The sequence below is a fragment of the Eublepharis macularius genome, chromosome 2, assembly GCF_028583425.1.
Source record: "Eublepharis macularius isolate TG4126 chromosome 2, MPM_Emac_v1.0, whole genome shotgun sequence".
NCBI classification, from domain to species: Eukaryota; Metazoa; Chordata; class Lepidosauria; order Squamata; family Eublepharidae; genus Eublepharis; species Eublepharis macularius.
The window spans coordinates 153,228,624-153,250,228 of NC_072791.1; the positions used below are offsets into that span (position 1 = coordinate 153,228,624).

General features: G+C 44.8%; 1 protein-coding gene across 1 annotated transcript; it reads left to right on the forward strand.

Annotated features, from left to right (window-relative positions):
- Positions 1 to 1,633: 1,633 nt before the first annotated feature.
- CHPF (chondroitin polymerizing factor) lies at positions 1,634 to 21,109 on the forward strand. Its single transcript, XM_054969979.1, has 4 exons — positions 1,634 to 2,407; positions 9,751 to 10,315; positions 12,030 to 12,212; positions 18,911 to 21,109. The coding sequence occupies exons 1-4, from the start codon at positions 2,109 to 2,111 to the stop codon at positions 20,174 to 20,176; spliced, it is 2,313 nt and encodes a 770-aa protein (XP_054825954.1). The 5' UTR covers positions 1,634 to 2,108; the 3' UTR covers positions 20,177 to 21,109.
- Positions 21,110 to 21,605: the final 496 nt, after the last annotated feature.

Genomic DNA, 21,605 nt, shown 5'->3' on the forward strand with positions numbered 1-21,605 from the left:
AGAGACACAGGCCTCTGCTTTAAAAGGCTCTCAGCTGATGTGAGCTGCTTTCATAGATTTCCTAAAAAGCAAGCTGTTATTTTTAATCACTGTTATTATTTCAAAATAAGAAAACACATAAGGAAAGGGTGTGGAGGGGAAAATAGATGGTGGAGATCAGTCTAATAACGTCAGTATTTATATCCCATTGAGGCTAGGCTGGTCTTTTGAAATGGTGTCCCTGCAGTGAGGGAGGAGATTTAGTATGTGAAAGGCAGAAGGAACTGGACATGCTTTGTTCTGAGAAGATTAAGATTGTAATCCTATGCACATTTATTTTGGATTAGTCACATTTAACTCAGTGGGCTTCTCAGCAAATATGTATTGTACAGGTGCAGGGAAAATATTTGCAGCAGCACTCTGATTATGCCTGATAAAAGACTTCTGTGGTACTCAAACACTTGGACCGTTCTAAATTCCCATTCTTTGTTCCTGCAGTGATATTCCTTGGAGGGTCACTGAAGTAAAGAATAAACTATAGTAGATTTAAATCCAGGTTTGGGTTACATGTGACTGGAATGAAAAAATGTCCAGAACAGGAGACCCCTAACAAAATAAGGGTATAGTTGGACAACTGAAGATGCAGCTAATCCCCTTTTTTAGGATTTTTAATAAAATGATTGTTACATTGTTCGTCAAATATCTTCCAGAACACTATCTTGATTTAAGCCAGGACTACACATTAGGCATTAAACGAGGCGTGTGTGAGGACTATACCACTTTAGATTGCAGATATTAATGCATTCATTTATTAAATCCCATTTTTCTTTCCAATTGGAACTCACTGAGAACAGTTTAGAGCATGATTCTCCCCTCCTCCATTTTCTCCACAGCAACCTTGTGGTTACGCTGAAAGTATGTGACTTGTAAGGTCACCCAGCAAGCTTCCATAGTAGAAGTGAGAATTGGCTCTAGTTCAACACTGTATGCCATACATGCAAAAAAAGAGAAAAAAAAAGACTCCCTGCAGCTTAAATAGAAAACTAACAATAGGGGGAGAGGTTCTAGCTGAGGCTTCTGACGGCTATGCTAGCATTTTCCTCACAGTATCTTTATTTTTTTACTTACAAGAACATTAAAAAATGTGGTTCTTCCCCTGTATTCCGAAGTCGTACAGTCCGCAATACTGCTGAATACCAAGAGCTCAGGGTGCCACGTATGGTGTGTGTCAGTCATTTATCGCCACAACCACCCTGTGAGGTAGGTCAAATAGCACTTCATTTCAGCAGCATATGTAAATTCAGCTGTATACCGTGACATTTTACAACCGTTTCCAACTCCTTTAAAATTGAACTGCACTCTCAGTACAGCGGTCTTGATGCGCTCGCCTTTACTACTACAACAACAGGCGAGAGACAATTTGCGCGGCCAGTCGAGAACCCCCGCCTTCCACTGACATTTTCGTCTGAAATCCAAAGCGGCTTCTGACGAAAGCACATTTTCGGAGCGGGATTGGCCGGGGCTGCTTAGGGGGCGCGGTTGGGCGGGCGACGGTTGACTGAGGGGCGGAGCCACGAGAGGTGACACGTCGGACGGCGCCGGCGGTGGCTCCTCGAGAGAAGCGAGAGTGACGCCGTGCTCCCCCCCCCCGCTCCCGCGAGAGCAGGACCGAGCCCCCTCCCCTGGGCTGGCCTCAGCGGGTCCTTCAATAGGCTCCGCAACGATCCTGGGATTCGGCTGGGCTCGCCTCTGCTGTTGCTCGGCAGCAGCTGCTACCCCTCCCCCTTTTCAGGACCCGAAGCCGGTTGCAGGTTCGCTCCTCTCCCCCGCACCGCTGAGGTCGTCTTGAGAGGCTCTCTTCGGGCTCCTCGGCTTCCCTCTTCCGGTGGCCTTGGTCTCCTTTACGTAGGATCCCTCGTGGGCTTCCAGAGTCCCTGACTCCCCTCCCCAGAATCCGCCACAGGTGTCCCCCCCATCCCGTACCCGGTGGTTCTCCTTCGGTGACCCTCTGCGGCTTGTCTTCTTCCCCCTTTGCTCGGCGGTGCCCCCCCTCCCCCGTGTTAACAAAAAGGGCCCCCTTTGCGTCCCGGGCTCCCCCTCTCCGTCGCGGGTCAGGGCCTACCAGTGCCATGCGATTCTCCTTGGTCGTGTCACTTCTGCGCCCAGTGGGGCCTGTGGTGATTGGGGTGTCTCTGGGTTTCACGCTCAGCCTGCTTAGTGTCACCTGGGTCGAGGAGCCATGTGGGCCCCGCCAGGGCAGCCTACGAGATGGGGGCATGGAGCCGCAGCAGCAAGGTCAGGGCAATGCTGCCCGCAAGCCCAATTCTGTGCCTGGGGGATTGGGCACGGAGCCTGAACAGAGCTGGGAGCCCCGTGTCCTGCCCTACAAGCCTCCGAACCCAGGCAAGGCTGCCAAGAAAACTATCAGGTATCTACGGGGGTGGGGTTGCTGGAGAGGGTGGATAGCTACTGGTGGGGGCACAGCGTACAAGCAGTAGTAAGCCCTGCAAGGTGACTTTCCATTCATTTCTGGTACCTCATTATAATTTAGCCTTTGGACTTGATGTGATTTTACATGGCTCTGAATGTACTTTTGTACAGCAGCATTCACTTCAGCCTGCTGAATTGATACTACTGCTATGTACCATTTTTATTGAGTTAACTCTCCCAACAACCTTGTGAGGTATGTTACTAGAGAGCTAAGGCTGGTGGTGGTAGAAACGTGACCAAGACCAACTAGTGAACCTAGTTGGTGGGTCTGATGTAGGAGGGACTTGGAGCTATGTGTCTCCCAGATCTGAAGTTAAACATCTCCCTGACTGTGCATGATCAACATCCTGCCAGCGTAACCCAAGCTTAGCACAGAAGTACACAGTCCATAATTCTCTGGCTGTAGATTTTCCAGTGATGGATTTATTTATTTCATTTATACCCTGCCTTTCTCCCCAGTGGAGACCTAAAGCAGCATACATTGTTCTCTATTTTATCCTCACTACAACCCTGTGAGGTAGATTCAGCTGAGAGTGTTTGATTTGCCCAACTTCTGTCACCGAGTGGGGATTTGAATCTGAGTTTCCTAGACTAACCACTACACAATCCTGGTAGTTGTGGTCTTAAGAGAATTTTGAATCCTTATGAAGGCTGGTTGATCATACCACTTTTCAAGAGTCAGAATGTTTTTTGTTATACCCGATTAATTTTGACTGAAAAAGCTATGTGTTACTAAGGCGGAGATGGGCTGTGAGGCACAGATTAAATTTTATGCATGGTTCTCTGGCAGGGGGAGTAGTGAGCGTTATGGAATCTCTGAGTCCCCCTTCCCTCATGGCCCACACATTTCTTCTTTTATGAAGTCCCTCAGGAAAGACTGAGGCTTTTGCTGTAGCTTCTCAGGAAGTCCTTCTGTACAAATAGTTTCCTTTTCAAGGAGGTGGGCTGGATTGGGGAGGTGTGGTGATGGCTGCCAGTACCATGCGCTAAGCAGGATGTCTGTGATAGTTCCTCTAGTGTGGTCTGGTTGGCTAGCCTGTCTTCTAAGGGCTGACTCACACAAGTGCTTCTTGGGCTCTTTAGAGCTTCTCCAGACAACTTTTGAGCAATGATTATATAGGTATGGAAGGGGAGTGGAGTTTAGGTGTTGCCGGGGAGCTCTTCTGTGGCAAGGATGCAATATGTTTTTTTCCTGCAGGGAGAAGTTTTTTCCCCCTCCACCCAACACTTTCATTCACTCCATTTTGTGGAGTGTTTTATGTTTAAGATAGATAACATTTCTTTAGGGGCTGGGCATTACTGTCCTGCTGTAACATTAAAATAAAGGAGTGCTCATGTAACTTGTAGGGGGGGGGAAATCTTGAACAACAACATAACTGTTCTCTTCCTACCAACCCTAGCAATGCCTTCAATTAGGGAATGTTTTTATTTTTATAACTTTGCAGGCTTCCCTTAGAATCATAGAGTTGGAAGGGATCTCTAGGGTCATCTAGTTCAGCCCCCTGCACAATGCAGAAAATTCACAACTAACCCCCCCCCAACTGCCCCAGAGACCCCTGCCCCATGCTTAGAAGATGGCAAAGCACCTCCAGGATCCCTAGCTAAACTGGCCTGTGGAAAATTGCTACCTGACCCCAAGGTGGTGATTGGCATTACCCTGGGCTTGCAAGAAGGGCCAAGAGAACTAAGCACTGGAAGGAGGGGAAAACTAAGTCCTTCTCCAGGACTAAAATGTGTATCTCCTCCTGTGTTAAAAAACACAGTTTCTTTCACTGAACAATGCCTCCCTCATCTGTTATGTGTAGATTGTTCATTGTGGTAATCCCCTATAAAGGTTAAAATACGTTTGAGGCATACTTTTACTTTTTGCTGTGTTGCCTTTTTGTCAGTTGAAATATTTATATATCTGGTATTCCTGCTTTAAAAGTCCACAATGCTGCTGAGCTAAAAATGCTTTAAAAATTATTCTGCAATAATAACACACTGAAATCAGCAAGCAGATTTTTTTAAAAGCCACAGATAAAGCAGCAGCATGTTATCAGCATCAGGAAAACTAACATTTTCTTTTCTTTTTTTTGTAAATTTTTTAAATTAGATTTTCAAAAAATACAACAACCTTCAACAGTTCACAGAGTGCAATATTACTATTACTATTAAAATTTCACAACAAAACAGGTAATATTAATATATATTAGACATTATTATGTATTTCTAAATTCAAAACAGTTCTGACTGTTGATAATACCTTAACTATAAAATACTTAAATAGCATTTCAATATATTATAAACAGTTCTAATTTAAAAAATGGAACAGTCAAGTTAAACTTTCTAAACAGCAGGAAAAAAATTGGAGGAGCATTAAAAGGCACAGGGCAGAAATGATCAACACTGGTTAGAAAGGGGAAACCCCTACTCTGCCTGCCTGTGAACAAAAGAAAAGTTTTTGCCTGGTGTTTGATGCTCAGATGGTCAGGTGCCAGGGAAATCACAATGGGAAAGTGGGGCATCGTGACAGAAAAGGTCTTGTCATTAGTGGTCACTCACCTCATCTCAGAAATGGGGTGGGGGCACATGCATCAGGACCGGAATGCCAGATCTTAACTGACTGGCATACCTTTTAAATATGTTGCTCTTAGGCAGTGTAGGGTTTTATAGTTACTAAACTGTACTCTAGATTGAGCCCAGAAGCAATTTGGCAACCTCTGTAAATCCTTTAAAATTGGTATGATGTATTCTGTGTACAATGCTGTAATGATCAACATCAGCAAAGCGTTTCACAATAACTGAAGCTTCAGAACAATTTTCAAAGGCAGCCCTATGCCTAGTTCTCTGAAGTAACCTAGCTTGGATGTAGGTGATGAATACATATGACCAAGTCCTTCTCTATGAAGTGCTGCAGCGGGCAGACCAACTGATATTGGTCTGACCTGGACCTCCCTCCATCTGTAAAGTTATATCTAAAAGCACTATCAGACTGAAAACCTACTCCTGCAGGAATCCCATCCAAAATAGCATATCACATTTCTAGTGAAATAGGATGAATGCATGGTGATGGAGTTATCTGTGCTGTACCATATTCTTATGTCCTGATTTATCACTTCATTTAAACTGGTACAGAAAGGGTGGATGTACATGAGTGACTAGGGCTTGTTGAGTGGGTGGTCCTTTCCATCATGCACATAATATAAAGTGATATTTGATTTTCCTTTTGAGCAGTATACAAAGGAAAGTTGCACTGCTGAATAGTAGCTCCATGGCTCTTTTTTGCATGTGCGTCTGCAGCTATGAGGGTAGACACACACAAATCCATAATGCATGAGGATCCTGGTGGTGCAGAACATTTGCATCAGTATAAATCAGTTCAACCTAAACTAACAAATACAGTCAGTGTGCAAACGTAGCTGTGTGAGCTGACCTTTTAAGTCAAGATCAAAAATGATTTTTCAGATGTCTGGCATGCTGATTCGTCAACGAAAAACTGCAAACCATGAGAAGCCTGCTGCTGGTTTCTCTATGTCCAAATTGCAGGTAGAGAATTAGTGACTAAGTGCATTTGGCAGTGGTGAAATGGAGAATTATACAGCTTTGTACCTCTTCTGTGAATATGGATTCCTGTGTTTCCAGTTTAGCACCAAAATATGCAATCAGAAGTGGAGGTAGCTGGAACCTGGACAAACCCTGGCTGCAGTCTTAAATTCACTGGTATAAGCTTTGGAATTTGCCTCTTCTTGGGTGAGTTGTTGTTTTCCCTAGCTGACCATTTTAGTGGCAGATAACATGGGAGTCACGGTGTTTCTTCTTGTAAGGAAAAGGCAGACCATGTATGCAGTCAGTGGTTCATACTGAACTGTCTGCACCTATGAATGTAGAGAATGGGGAAAGTGAGCTGGAACTTGATCACACCGTATTAGTTTATCTTGGCTATGGAAGGTAGCACAAACAGCTGCATGCACAGTCTGGGCTCCAAGGTCTAAGGGAGGTGTGCATATCCCCCCCCCCCCACACACACACCCTACCTCCCAGCCCCAAAGAGGATGTGATAGCAGGACGGGGTGAAGTAAATTGTGAGTGATCAAAGTCCAGGCAGCTAACTTCCCAAGCAAGTGTGTTTAGTACAAGGGTAGAAGTCTCTAAAGTACCATTGCACTTTTTTGGTCTTCTCTACATTGTTACATTTGGCCTTACTGAATCTTATCTCTAGGCCCAGCTTGTTCACAGCACTGGAGAGTTTGCTGCTTATCTTATCTGTGCTTAAATGCTGAGGTCATTCTACTTGGTCTGTGATTAAGCATGTCCAGGAACATCCTTGCTGTTGTTTTCCATGACCCTAGTAGCATAACAGTGTAATTTACAAATCAGAATATGGAAAGTAGTCTAGGAAAAGGAGGTGATCCTACCCACCCCTGGATACTCCTATGTTTACTGTGGAAAGTTGGGCAGGAAACCTTTTATTTTTTTGTTATAGTGTTGGCTCCAAAGGCCCAGGCTAGCCCTTTGCTTTGACAGGAGCATGGAATGTGTTAGGAAGAGCTGTGTCTTCTTTAGAGATAGGAATGAGTATGTGAGAGACAGACCCAGCTTAGGAGACTCGCTGCTCTTATTTGCACACATTCCTTTTAATAGCTGCCCAGTCCCTTGCTTCTTTGCATTAAGAATGTCTAACTGTTCATGGGAGCATCTGTTCCCCCAACCTACCAATACATGAACAAGTCCTGTGGCTGCTTGCATCTAACCCTGTTCTCTGGCAATCCAAAAATTATTTGGGCCTTACATTTACCACTACTTACGTTTCATTCTGAAGAACTGTCATGCCTCCTACAAGACTTTGCTATGACAGGCTCCTATTTTCAACAACTTTGTTCCAAATCTTATTCTCAGTGTTTACCCTCCCCCCCCCCCCTTTTTTTTTTTTTGGTCTTTCGTTTTTCACCTTCCTAGAAGTGTTGCTAATTCTGAGATTTCCATTCTGGTCTCTGCTCCTCAAGCTCTTCACAGTTCTCATGTGTGGAGGAAAGGCCAGTTTAATTTTCCATCTGTCTTACGAACCTATCTCCAGGCTTCTCAGCATCTCCATATTTTTACCCTCTGCCCTGAAGTCAACATCTGCCGGCTGGCTGAAACTAATAGTAAGGATTTGGGGCCCAGGGATGAGGGACTGAATGAGTGGTGTTGTCCTACGCAGGGAGAGGGGGGTGGGCGGGTGAGATGGACAGGAAGTAGAGAGGTTGAATGAGCCTAGTGTGTGAGCAGTTAGAAATGGGGCCGGGAGGAGTGGTTTCCTGCAGCATTTGAATAATTAAAACCTGAAACTGATTGCAAGTGACAGGCCAGCTGTCTCCCAATCCCCACTGTAATATCATTATAAGCCACATAACCCCCCCCCTTCCAATTTGGTTGGTGCGGCTCCTATCTTCTTCCTAAGACTATGACTGTTACAATACCTAATAGTGGGCTATCACTGCCTTTCCACCTCATTCTCCTTGGCACCTATTTAGGCATCCTGATCTAATTCCTCCCTAGCTCTGGAATTCTGGTCTTAATTCCTCCTCCTCCTGTGAACCACACACGATTGCTGCTTGCTCTTGCTACTCAGTGAGAGATTATGATTAGTTCTTTAGGGGTGTGTGTAGAGAGGCTTCACAGCTGGCCTGGAAAGATTCAGTCCAGGGCAGATTAATCTGTCTAATGTGACTGTCTTCTGATATCTTTTGATTTTTAGCTGAGTTTTAGTGTAATTATAACATAACATTATTGGCACAGTCTTTTAAAATACAAAATGAATCCTCGACAAACTATTCTGTCTGTTTTACAAATCATGCTGGCGATTATAAGGGAATGGACATCATAGGTGGTAATTTTGGCCTTCATGAGAACTGCTCCTGGAGCTTGGGGATATGTTCAGATCTTCTGGTTGGAAAGCAAGAAATTTAGCAGCTGTGTAGTTGCTCCCTGATTCACTGTCTACCTCTATAATATATCTGTAGGGGGGCCTTTCCAGTGGTTGGGGTGTAGAATAATTGCACAGTCCTTACTCATTTGTTCCGCTGAGTCCAGATGTTCTCCTTCAAGCTAGTGCTTTTGTTATTTTCCCCTGTACTCTCTTTGCACACCTTTGGTCTTGACTATGAGTGTTCCCTTAGTAATGTGGTGAGTGACTCTTCTGGCTGTTAAAAGAATAGGTGGATCCTCTATTTAGGCCTGCCTGGCTCAGACTGCATATGAGATTCTGGACTTTAAATAACTGAGCACGTGGCAGTCTTTTGGTAACTGCCAGATTGTTCTGGTGTTGATGAGGGATGAAGGCTTTTATCTTGATTCATAACTTGATTACTAGTTAAGTGGTCTTCAAGCTATAGCTAGCCATGCTCAGACATTGTGGGCTGAAGAGCTGGTGTGCCCCCGGTCCCTTTTGGTGGTGTCTTCCCCTGCCCCATGTTGGATATCCACAGGATTCCCAAATGTGTTTTTCAGAAAGAGAGAACACGCACCCACTTTCATTTACTAACTGACTTTAAACCATTCCACTGTTGAATCCTCTAGGAGGTTAAATTTGAAGGGTATTTATATGGGGTTTTTTCCGACTTGGCTCCACTGATGTATATATTTCTTCTGAGAGAGGACAGCCTTTTAATCATTCCTTGGCACAGCACTGTAATTCATAATTACAAATATGGTAAAGTATTTCCTGTACAGTTATGTGCTGCTCATTGAAATAAGTAGGGTGTGAGCATTTTATAAATGCCCAATATGCCACAGCACCTCTAGTATACTTGAATATATGCAGAGCAGATGTTATTTATGCTGTACCCCAAATGGTGGTAGTACTGCTTTAGGGTAGCATAAGGGGGGAAAGCCAGATCCTTACCCTCAGGAGCCTACAGTCTGAAGTGTGACAGTGAGGAGAAACAGAAGAGAAGAGCGAGACAAAGTGAAGAACATGTACATATATATGTCCAAGAAGTAGTTGTGGCTCAATTTTTTCTTTCACACATGCACACAACTACTTTCATAGGATTATGAATATCAGAACTGCCTGAATCTGTCTTATCCAGTTGTCCCCATGCCATCTGCAGGTATGTGTGAATGGGCCCAAAGTTTCTCTGTCAGCAGATATTATTCAGATATTCCACAAAGTGTTGTTGGGGACTAGCACACATGGAAATTATCCTTTCTCAGTAGGTAGGGGATGTGGATGTTGGAAGAGAAGGAATCTCTTTCCTCTGCTTCACTATGTCACCTTCTCTCTCTCTTTTTTTGTGTCTGCTCTTCCCATTCCCAAAGGACTCGTTATATCAGCACAGAGCTGGGCATGCGACAGCGCCTCTTTGTGGGCGTGTTGACCTCAAAGAACACATTGAATTCTCTGGCAGTGGCAGTGAATCGCACTTTGGGCCACCGGTTGGAGCGTCTAGTCTATTTCACAGGCACCCGGGGGCGCAAGGTACCACATGGCATGATGGTAGTGACGCATGGTGACGAGAGACCTATCTGGAACATGTACCAAACAGTCAAGTACGTGTTGGACCATTACATGGCTGACTTCGACTGGGTTTTCCTGGTTCAGGATGACACCTACACAGAGGCACATCGTGTCAACCGTTTGGCCTCTCATCTCAGCATTGACACCCTGCTCTACATGGGTCGGCCCGAGGAGTTCATTGGTGGGGACACTCAAGGGCGATACTGCTATGGCGGCTTTGGTTACCTGCTCTCCCGGGCCCTGCTGCTGCGCTTGCAGCCTCACTTGGAAAGCTGCCGAAATGACATCCTGAGTGCCCGGCCTGATGAGTGGTTAGGGCGCTGCATCATTGACTACACAGGAGTTGACTGTGTGGCAGAGCATGAGGTGAGGCCTTGCTCCTCTACCCCTGCTGAGGGATGCTTCACATGTGATATTTTTTCTTTGTGGGGATTATATAAGCGGGGGAATGAGCATGCTCATATAGAGCTTCATAAGGAAACGGTACACGTGTCTATTTTGCAGTGATTAAATTTGTTATTCCATTAGTAATTGAATGGGAGACCTCCAGCAAAGACCAGAGTGGCAGAGGCAGGCAATGCCAAACCATCTCTGTTATTTTTTTGCCATGAAAACCCCAGCAGAGGTTGCCATAAGTCAGCTATGACTTGAGGGCGCTCTCCACCACACCACATAGGAGAAAATATCATGTGTGTCACAAGTGGCTTCACTGACCACATGAAAATCAGTCTCTCCTCTTTGATATCTCAAGTGCTGACAACCTTGATTTTTTTCCTGAGCCAACTGGACATAGAGCACTTAACAAAGCCTTCTGAGTGATGGGGATGATAGTGCTACCTTTCCAAAGTCTATCAGCTGGTTTCAGCAGCGTTAATCATTTATAACATGGTATCTTTTTAAAATGATAGGCTTTTGTTGCTGTCCTGACGGTGTTTAACACTTCTGGATCAAGTTGGGGGACCAGTGGTTTGAATCTTGTGCTGTCATTCCCATCATGCTTCTTTCCAGCCACTATGAAGGCTGCAGTGCTTGCTTCCTCTGCTGCTAGCACTTCTGTGTGCATAAGGATTCCTTGAAAAATACTGATCTTGCACAAGTGGAAATGCTTGCGGCAGAGGAAGCGAGCACCCCGGCAGAGGAAAGCCTCCACAGCAGCTGGAGAGAAGTGTGAGAGGAATGATGTCATAGGAGCCAAGCCAATATGGCCTAGGTGGCAGCAAGCAGGGACCTGAATGATGATGTGCCTTCATGTTTTTTCCTCCTCCTCACTGCTCCTGACAAACTTAAACTGTAACAACTGCTCAGGCAAAGCAAGTGAGTTCTGTTTAGGTATAAAGAGAGGAGGTATAAAGAGAAGAACTTTTAACCATGAATGATTTGGAGAAGGAGTAGAGGAATTTGGCATGAGGATATGTAAGGGATCCTGATTTCACCTAGACTGTTTGTTAATATATTTATAGACCTCTTTTGAGGCAGAACTGCCTCCTAAGTAACATACAGCCAGCAGACAAGGAGCCCAACCAAACAGCAGCATCAGCAGGATAAGCATCGGAACAGGCAAAACAAATCGCCTCTCCCCCTAAACTTGCTTCAGTTTAGCCTTGGGAGGCACAGTTTTCATTCACTTCTTCAAAGAGAGGAGAGACTGTTCCTGCCCAGCCCCTAAGAGGAGGGAATTTCAGGGGTCTCATAAGACCACACAAAACAGGATGTTGCAAAATGAATTCTTGATTATTATTGTTTTTCTGGTGAAAACTAAGGCTGAATCCACATTACCTTGGCGCGTCCCAGTGTTGCACTAAATGTTCGCTAAACACCCGGAAGTATAGCGTCTTTCAAGCGCGATTTCTGAATCGTGCTTGAAAGACGCTATACTTCTGGGAGTTTAGCGAACATTTAGTGCAACACCAGGACGCGCCGAGGTAATGTGGATTCAGCCTGCCTCCATTCAGAACTGTTTTATCTTAGTACGCTTTATTTTAGTGATGACTAGAAGAGGATACCAAGCAGTACATCAGTGTATATGCCAGCATAAACGGCCTTAATTGGCCTGATTTCCTTGTCTTCCTTCTCCTCCCAGGGCCTTCATTACCACTATTTTGAGCTTGGAAAGAATACTGATCCTGAGAAGGAGAGCGATCCACAATTCGATGCTGCATTCACAGTGCACCCAGTGTTGGACCCTGTACAGATATACCGGCTACACAGACATTTTGCACATGTGGAGTTGGAACGCACTTACCAGGAGATACAGCAGCTTCAGGTAAGACACGTGGCATGGGGACTGAATAACGTTTGGACAAGTCAGTGGCTGAATTGAGAGGATTATTCTAGTGCTTCTAATACATCTCATCATCCTGGAACTACATTCATGACAAAACTGGACAAGACTTTGCAAGTTCTGTCACGAATACTCCCAATGTCTTTTTAAATAATGCAGTTAAACCCTTCCTCCCCTTATGGTCTGTTCAAAATTGGTCCCCCCACATGTTTGTTAAGTGTATTGAAAAGCAGCAATGGCACTGGGAGCTCTGATCCTCATTTACCAGTTGCATGGAAGGCAGTCAGGTCAAACCACTAAAGCCCACTGTCACTTCCAGGGTAATTGAGGCACTTCTTGTCCAGAGATGACAAGGTCTGTCTTTCTAAAGAGCCAGTGTGATGTGGTTAGACTAGGGCCAGGGAGACTTAAATCCCAACTCAGTCATAGGATTTACGCCAACCTGTGTGTGTCTTTGTGTATCTCGGGTTTCCCAGAGTTGGGTGACCTTTTTATCCCAAGCATTCCCCCAGATGCAACATCTACCTGTAACGGTGTTGGTATGCTGGCAAACAGAAGTGGGGGTGGGGAGAGAAGAAACTTGTACTTGGCCAGACACACTGGGAGCCAGCTGAACTGCAGCAGTGCTGCTAGCACCTCAGAGACTCACCTCAAACCCAAATGGCAGCTTTGTAGTTCTGGGAGATTAAGACTGGCCTCAGCCATGCCCTTCTTCCATGCTGCCAGCACCTTGGTGGTGCCTTGGTTGCTTGGGCAGAGAACCCCCTTGAGCATCAACCAAAATAGTCTTCAGCATGCAAGCTGCACACACACCTGCCTACACCTGACTTAACCTTACTTCTCAGAATAGCAAGGATGAACTGTGAGAACTGAGAGCAATAGATGCAACCCTGAACTACTTCAGGGAAGGGCGAGATAAAGATGTAATAGATAACAGAGCATCCACTCACTTTCCCTCCCTCTGCATTCCCTGCTCATTGAGTGGGAAAAGGGAGGGAGGACTTAGACTTGATTGTGATAGTCCTTGTGTTGTCAGTGTCTGTAGGCTGATCAACACACCAAAAAATGCTGAACTGGCTGCTACTTTGCTACTGCAGATTGGCTGGAGGGGGGAAATGATGGATTTGAAAGAGAAAACTAGCAAGAAGAGGATGGGGTGCTGCTGAACCTTTCCATTGCTTACTGCTTCTTTGTGAAAACTTTCCCCCTTCCTATCTGGAGTTCTAGCCACATATTTCTTGCATGTGGAATGGGATTTATAGCTACAGGGGGAGTAAATGTGAGTTTATAGAAGTGATTTTAATGCCTTTTCCTTCATATAGCAATGCATCCTGCCCCCCCAATTCTGCTGAGGGTTAGGGGACCTTAATGCTATGTAGCACTAAGAGCTGCAACAAAAAGAGAGAATTGGCAGGAATTTCCCTTCCTCACTCTTGCATCCTAAAGGCAAACAAAAATGTAGAAAAATAATATAATCGTTTGCTCAGTCCACTTGGGCACAGCCCAGAGCCTTAATTTTTCAAGAACATTTACCAAGAAATGGATGACTGCAAGCACACATACAATACAATAAAAATCAAGTCAAAAAAGTGTATTTGATAAAGTATGAAGAGCAAAAATAATGTGCATCGTAAAGTATAGGAAGGTTGGAATGTGGCTGTAAATTAACCTTCCTACATGGCCATCAATTGATTCAGAAACTTGGTACTACAAGCTGGAGACCTGCCAGGACTTGCGGGAGGCATCTCATTTCCCCTCCTCTACTATTACCTCTCTTTTCCCTGAAAGCCCCCATAACCTCTCCTCTTTTCCTGTGTCCTTCAGTTCTTCCTACCCACTTGCCAGCCTGCCTTTATCTGCCCTCCATCTTTTGTTTTCCCTCCTTCCCTCCCCTGGCAGCCTCTACCTGGGAAAGCTATGGCTGAGTTGCACACTATCAGCCACTGCTGATAGCTTGGCCCACTTGCATGGTGGGGAACCTGCAAGGGCTTGCCGGGGGCGGGGGTTTACTTTCCCTTCTATCCCCTCCCTGTACTATTTCCTTGTTCTCTCTTGGCAGTCCTCATAGCCTCATTTTTTCCGAGATTCCTTTTCTCCTACCCACCCACCAACCACAACTTTATCTTCCCCTAATTTTCAGCCATTTATTATTTATTTACTTCATTTACATCCTGCTTTTCTCCACAATGGGGACCCAGAGCTGGTCACATTATTCTCCTGACCTCCGTTTTATTCTCCAAACTGGCCTAAAATCACCCAGTGAGCTTCTACAGCAGGGTGGTGATTCAACCTGGATCACACAGATCCTTGTCTACCGCTCTGACCACTACACATCACTGGCTTCTGTGGGGTGGTTGCTGTTGAATAGTAGCAAGCAGCTGGGGCTGAGTGAGTCATGCAGGTCACATGGTATAAAGTCACTTGGTTGTTAATGGTGAGCCTAGCCCTGCTCTGTCCTCCCTGAAAGCCCAAAACACCCCTGGAAAAGATCCTGATACCTCTCCCTGCCTTTTCCTGACACAAACTAAGGCTTGAAGGCTGACAGTACTGTTGTGATTGCCTAATAACAGCCACTGAGGGCATCTCTTTCCAAAAGGTGCAAGTGCTTCTTTTATCATTGGAGTTTTTTTAAAAACTCCCCAATGCATTTTAAAAGAAATCAGATTTTTCTGCAAAGCTGGGGTTTTACTGAAGTTTGTAGAAAGATCTGTCTTGTCTGTCCATAGCCCCAATCTCAGGGTTTAAGAGAATCAACAGATGGGGCTGTTGAGATTTTGACATATTCTCATTTCTAACTGCCTTTTTTGTTCCTTATGTCACATGCATGATACTTCTTCATTTAGAACTACTTTGCTGTTTTTCAGATGTGCAGGGCAGTTGGAAGAGAGGGTCTGAAATAAACTTTAAATGGGACATTTGAATTTGGCCTTGGTTGTGGTGGAAATTGCAGGACCATCTTGTGAGGCTGCAGTTAGTTTTGCATGCTCAGGAATTGGAGGCAAATCCTCACTCCAGTTTGACTATCAGGCAGAAAGATAAAGAAGTAGTTCCTGAATCTTATATTTCTTTTTCTTAACGGGCAATAAATGCTCTGTGTGTGTGTGTGTGTGTGTGTGTGTGTGTGTGTGTGGGCTGTGACCTCCTAAGGAACAAGTAATACATGACAAGTCTGCGTACATAATGAACCCAGGTCGATGGGAAAGTATTTGATGCTGCAATAATAAGTTAGTCTTTAATGTGCCACAAGGTGCTCCCTTTGTTCTTGCTGCTACGGCTACCTTGCTGGTGTTTAATTTCCTTTAATATAACTCTCTACTGTGTGAAACATGGAATATACATTTGTTCTTGAGGGTATTGGCTGTCAGAATTTGACATATGAATAAGGTAATTGGGGCTTAATGATTGCATTGCCCAAGAACCTGGAGCCAGGAAGCTCTTGATGGGGTTTGATGAAAGGAGAGGCCTATTTAATTTTCATGACTGGAGCCTTCAGTCCTAGAAAAGGTAGCGATAGCATTTGCAGCAGGCAAGTGGCTCCGTCTCCTGCTCGCTCTGAGGGACTAGGGTTATAGGAAAACGGCTGCGTGCAGTGATGCATCGTTTTGGATATTATTATAAAACCTTTTCATTTCACTGATCGCACCGATATCTGCTCTGTTGCTCATTTATAGGTTCAGTGTTTTGTTTTTGCGGTGTGTTTGTGTGTGGGGGGTGTCATTAGAGTGCTGTGCTGTTTGCTGCCAACCCTTCCTTGTCTTGCAGTCCTTGCCACTTCAACTCGGTGCAAGGCTGTAGTTGTCATGCACAAATTTCTGTCCCAAAAATAAAATATGCTCAGTTAACAGAGAGGCAACATTGCTTAATCTATTGGTTGCTCTTTGAAGTAGGTTTCTAAGAATTTAGAATGTTTTTGAGAAGGACTGGATAATGGAAGGGGGATATGGGCAAATGGCAGCTTTGTCTTCATTGACATACAGAGCTAGAAACTGAACCTAGAATAAAAAAGCTGAGGATGTTGGAATGCTGAATTGTGTACCCAATAACTGGTTTTGTGGTTGCTCTTCGAAATCACTTCCATGAAGAATAAACAACCATAGCTTGGAGATAACTTTGGTACAAGTTTGAGGTGCCTGGATTTGCTAAGAACTGAACAGCAGCCTCTAGAAGCACTTTCTAGGCCTGTTTCCTGCCATGATTTGGTAGAGTTGCTCTTTAGAGTTGTCAGCTTCTAAATGGCTAGAGAAATGATCTCCATATATGCAGGTACATTCCTGTTCGAAAATCTGGGCACAGATTTTTAGACGGATACGTGGCCCCTCTCTTAGTATGAGAATGTCTGTTTCATGGTGTAAATCAGTGCCTGGGCACAAAATCCAGAGCTGGAATCATACTGTGGGACCACACCGCCACCAGATGGTAAGACAGTGTAACCCCACGTATATTGTTGCCCTCTAACTTTCCTGTCCATCCTTCTGCTGGTTCTTATGTATGTAGTGATGGCCACAGGCATAGACAGCTTAAAAGGGGGAATAGACTCAGATTAATGGAAGGTAGCTCTGTCACTGGCTAATAGCCATGGCGACTAAAGGGGAGCTCTGCATTCAGTGGCAAAAGACTGAATCAGGGAAAAGGCCTCGGCCTCTATGCCCTGTTGCTGGCCCTCCAGAGTAACTGGCTGGCCATTGTGTGAGACAGGAGGCTGGACTGGATGGGCCACTGGTCTAACACAGTGAGCTCTTCTTACATTGATTGATAATGCTGCAGTGGGGTCGGGTTTGTATAGACTTGTAGTAGTGCTAATCATGAATATAATGGGCACTTGGTCTGTTTAGGGAGTATTGGTGGGATGCCTGTGTTTTAACTTTGGCACCCATGCTTGTTGGAAAACGTGAGGGACAGGATTAAAGATGAATAATTTCTGGAAAATTTAAGGCCATAGGGAAAAATTCCCTGCCGGGAGTGGGGGAATATTTAGGGGAAAGTGAAGTAGTATAAATGCCTTGATTTTTTTACAAGCAAAATTGTCAATATATGGAAACACAAACTGCTGCATAGTTTTGTAGTAAACATAAGGGAACATGTTATTTGGACAGAAGTAGTCTCATACTGTCATATGAAGGCTAGCAGCATATTTGGATAGCGAGTTAAACTTTATTACATTGAAATATTTAGTAGAGTGTTATCATATAGAGCACATTGATTGAGGACAACGTTAAAATGTGACATACGGCTACCGCATATACAAGAATTATCATTTTCTGATGCTGTTGAATGTCTTACATTAAAAATCTTTATACCACACATTTTGAAAGAGAAAACCCTTGAGCATTTCACTCATTCCAAAAGAAATATTTCATAAGTTTTTCTCATTTCTCCTCCAAACTTCCAGTTTTTATGTTAGAAAAATGGAGGGAACAAACCAACCCTGGGGTTTCACATCTTTAGACTGACGAGGAGCCAGTGTGGTGTAGTTGATGATGAACAGCTTTGGACTGGGACATCTGCACTCAAGACTTGGCTTTGCTATGGAATCAGCATTTGTGTGGGTGGGAGCTGGATCCTTATCTCTAACCTTTCTCTCCCATATTTGTGAAAAGCAACCTCACCAACAGAACAACATTAAATTGCGTCAGGTCCTGGGTCATCCTTGCTTCTCTTCAGATATTAAGGAGGAAGGGGGTGGAACATGCGCCAGACAAGTCACCGCCATTCTGAACTCCCCATCAGAGAGGAATATAATAGGAATGACGAGGAGAGAAGTTAATTTTGTAAATTTAAAACATTAGCTGCCTCGAGGACTTGTTATGGCCTAAGTGGGATAGAAATCAACAAATAAATAGCAACAATAATATATTTTTTTGCAGTACTGCTGCATCGAGTTCAAGCACTTTTTGCAAATTGAAAGTGCTGCGTAATAATTATCAGGGGTAGTGGATAAACAGTGAATAGTGAAGAGCTCATATAGGATCTGAATGTCTGAATATGGAAGCGTGTGTGTGGATATGTATGCATGTGCACATGAATTTGGAGGCTCTCTTCAGACATAATATGAAACTATGGTTTATGTCAGCTATGGGTAGTGTTTGAAACAAGGATTCGGCTCACTAACAGTTACTCAAACCCTGATTCATTCAACAATTACTGTTTTATTTCCTTCTCTATTAATTTGGAGAGTGTTGCCAGAAAACAAGTATGACATCTGCATTCAGACATGCTAAACCAAGGCTAACTGTAGTTAATAAGTTCAGATCTTGGTTTGATGGCACAGGCTAGCCCAATCTTGTCAGATCTCAGAAGCTAAACGGGGTTGGCCCTGGTTAGTACTTGGATGAGAGACTGCCAAGGAAGTCCAGGGTCGCTATGCAGAGGCAGGCCATGGCAAATCACCTCTGCTTGACTTTTGCCTTAAACTCTCTGGGGTTGTCATAAGTCAGCTGCTATTTGATGACACTTTAAACACATGCAAATAAACATTCAGACAGTTACTTTAAATAAACCATGGGTGGGTTTTTTTTTTTTTGCTATATCTAAACTTAGCTGGTTAGTAGGAATTGCTCTTTACCATATGGAGAATATGAGGTCTCAGTGTCTCTGCTCTTAGTTCGTATACATCCTTTTGAGTTCTGCTAAAAAGTTTTGATGAACCTACTTTGACCCTTTTATGCTTTCTGTCCCTATAGCTGGAGATTCAAAATACCAGCAGTCTGTCTGCAGATGGTGAGTTGAGTGCCATGTGGCCCATTGGCATTGCACCCCCTTTTCAACCAAAGACTCGTTTTGAAGTGCTGCGCTGGGATTACTTTACTGAAGAGGCAGCCTTTGCCTGTGTGGATGGTGCTCCCAAGTGTGAACTCCAAGGAGCAGATGCAGCTGATGTGGCAGACGTGGTTGCTGCAGCAGTAGAAGAACTGAACCACCGATACCAGCCAGTGCTACATGTGCGTAAGCAGCAGTTGCTGAATGGGTACCGCCGCTTTGACCCTACACGAGGCATGGAGTACACTCTAGACCTACAGCTTGAGATGGTAACTCAAAAGGGGTATAGCCGTTCACTGGCCAAAAGGGTATATCTGCTGCGCCCACTTAGTGAGGTTGAAATCATCCCTATGCCCTATGTCACTGAAGCTAGCAGGGTTAATGTCATCCTTCCACTAACTGCCCCAGAGCGGGACTATGCTGCACGTTTTCTAGAGGTCTATGCTGCAGCAGCCTTTGAGAATGCTGAGAATGCTGTTCTCACATTCCTTTTCATCTACGATCCCTTTGAGGCTCAGCAGGTGTCTCAGAATGATGTTTTTGGGGCAGTGAAAGCACGTATTGCAGAATATGAACGACGGTATACTCAAGTGAAGATCCCTTGGATCAGTGTCAAGACAGATGCACCTTCCCAGATCAAGGTTATGGACATCATCTCCAAGAAGCACCCTGTGGATACGCTCTTCTTTGTAGCAGGTGTGAGCACAGAGGTCACAACGGAGTTCCTCAACCGCTGTCGCATGAACACCATCAATAGTTGGCAGGTCTTCTTCCCCATCCATTTTCAGGGCTACAATCCTACCATTGCTTTCCACAACCAAGCCTCACCTCTTTCTAGCTTGGATCTGGTGCGTGATGCTGGCCATTTTGACCGTGATGCTTTTAACGAAGCTTGCTTCTACAATGCAGATTACATGGCAGCCCGCACACGCATGGCATCTGATGCACAGGACAATGAGGATATCTTGGAGACCATGGACATCTATGATCTCTTTGTCAAGTATTCTAACCTGCATGTCTTCCGTGCTGTAGAACCTGCCCTCCTTCAGCAGTACAGGCCACACAGTTGCAACCCCCGACTGAGTGAGGAACAGTATCACCGCTGTGTGCAGAGTAGCTTGGAGGGCCTGGGTTCCCGTGCCCAGCTGGCCATGGTTCTCTTTGAGCAGGAGCAAGGCAATAGCACGTGAGCTCTGGAGACTGAGGCCAGGGCCAGCCTACTTCAACCTCTCCCCTGCATTTGCTTCTTATAGTAGCAGAAGGGAGCTGAAAATGACTCTTCAAGCTTGAAATCCAGGGTGTAGTTCTGACTGGCCTTATGGGCTACATTGTGGACAGTAGATGTAAGTGGGAATCAAGGCATTGGTTCTAGTTCCATTTTATGTCTTGCTCTGTTCCCTTAGCCTGGGCCCAGGTCCTTCCTTCCCCAGTGCAGCAGGATTGGCATGTGGAAGCCCCAAATAAGGGCAGGCAGGACCTGCCCTAAGATCCGCTTCCTTGAACTGCTCGTTGCTGCAGGCTCTGCCTTTTGGGGTTCCTGGGCTCTTAGGGCAGCCTTCTGTATAAACAATGGGAAGTATTGTTGGGGTGGGCCAGAAGTAAAGGAGGCTCTACATATCTGGATCCTGGGACAGGAAGGGGAATGAGAGAATGTCTTGCCCGTAAGGACCATTGCTCATTCCTATGGCTGCAGTTTTGGTGCTAACTTAATGAACAGGTATGAGTATGAAGTAGCTCATTTTGTGGATGGAAGGATAGAAGGTTTACTGTTGTGTTTGGTTTGCTCTGTGACCCTCCTTCTGGAAACCATGACCCAGGCTGTTTTGGCCTCAGATTAATAGTATGGGGTAAGAGGGTGGCACAGAACAGGCAGGAGCATTCTGTAGGAGAGTCAAGCTGCCCATGTTGCCAGGCTGGACCTGGCATTGTGGGACAAACCATATTTCTGGTGCTGCCTCCCGCTTCTCATGCTGCCTGTCGGGCTGGAGGTATGTGGATAGACTACCTTGCTGCCACGTGCAGTCTCCTAGAAGACTCCAGTAGAATGTATGGTGTTGGTCAGCCTGGTGCTTTGACCAGGGAGCAAGCAAAACCCAGAACTGGGCGGGGGGGGGGGGGTGAAGCATGGCTCTCCAGTGGGTTTATATTTAACATGGGGTTGCAACTAAATTTTGTTTTTCACTTGAATAAACTGAAATAAAGCACAAAGTGTGTGGCTACTATGATTTTTTCTATGTGCAGACATGTGGGAAAAGATGATGGGAATTATTTATATATTAGAACACAGGGAAAGCTTTTAAGAGAGAAAAATAAGCAGCTGGATAATAAACTTCTTAGTTGTGCAGCCATATGCTAGGAAAATGTTAGAACAAATCTTTTTATCTATAATGGATTATAAACTGATCACTGCCTGCAATTCCCAGATTTGCTACTTTCGTGTTATAAAATGTTCACAGACATTTTAACTCCTAATGAGATAAAAAATTGATAATGCAGCTACTATAAGGGAAGTTAAAGATCAGTTGGGTGGTGGGGATAGGGATCCTTATAAAGGATCTGTGTTAGCTGTCTAGAAAAGAAATAAGCAAGAGTATTGGTGTGCTGAGATCTAGGGTGAAT

Excerpts from the sequence above, each read along its gene's own strand:
- CHPF (XM_054969979.1), top strand. The coding sequence starts at position 2,109 with ATGCGATTCTCCTTGGTCGTGTCACTTCTGCGCCCAGTGGGGCCTGTG. Across the intron at positions 10,316-12,029 it reads ACTGTGTGGCAGAGCATGAG|GGCCTTCATTACCACTATTT; the intron begins GTGAGGCCTTGC and ends TTCTCCTCCCAG. Across the intron at positions 12,213-18,910 it reads AGGAGATACAGCAGCTTCAG|CTGGAGATTCAAAATACCAG; the intron begins GTAAGACACGTG and ends CTGTCCCTATAG.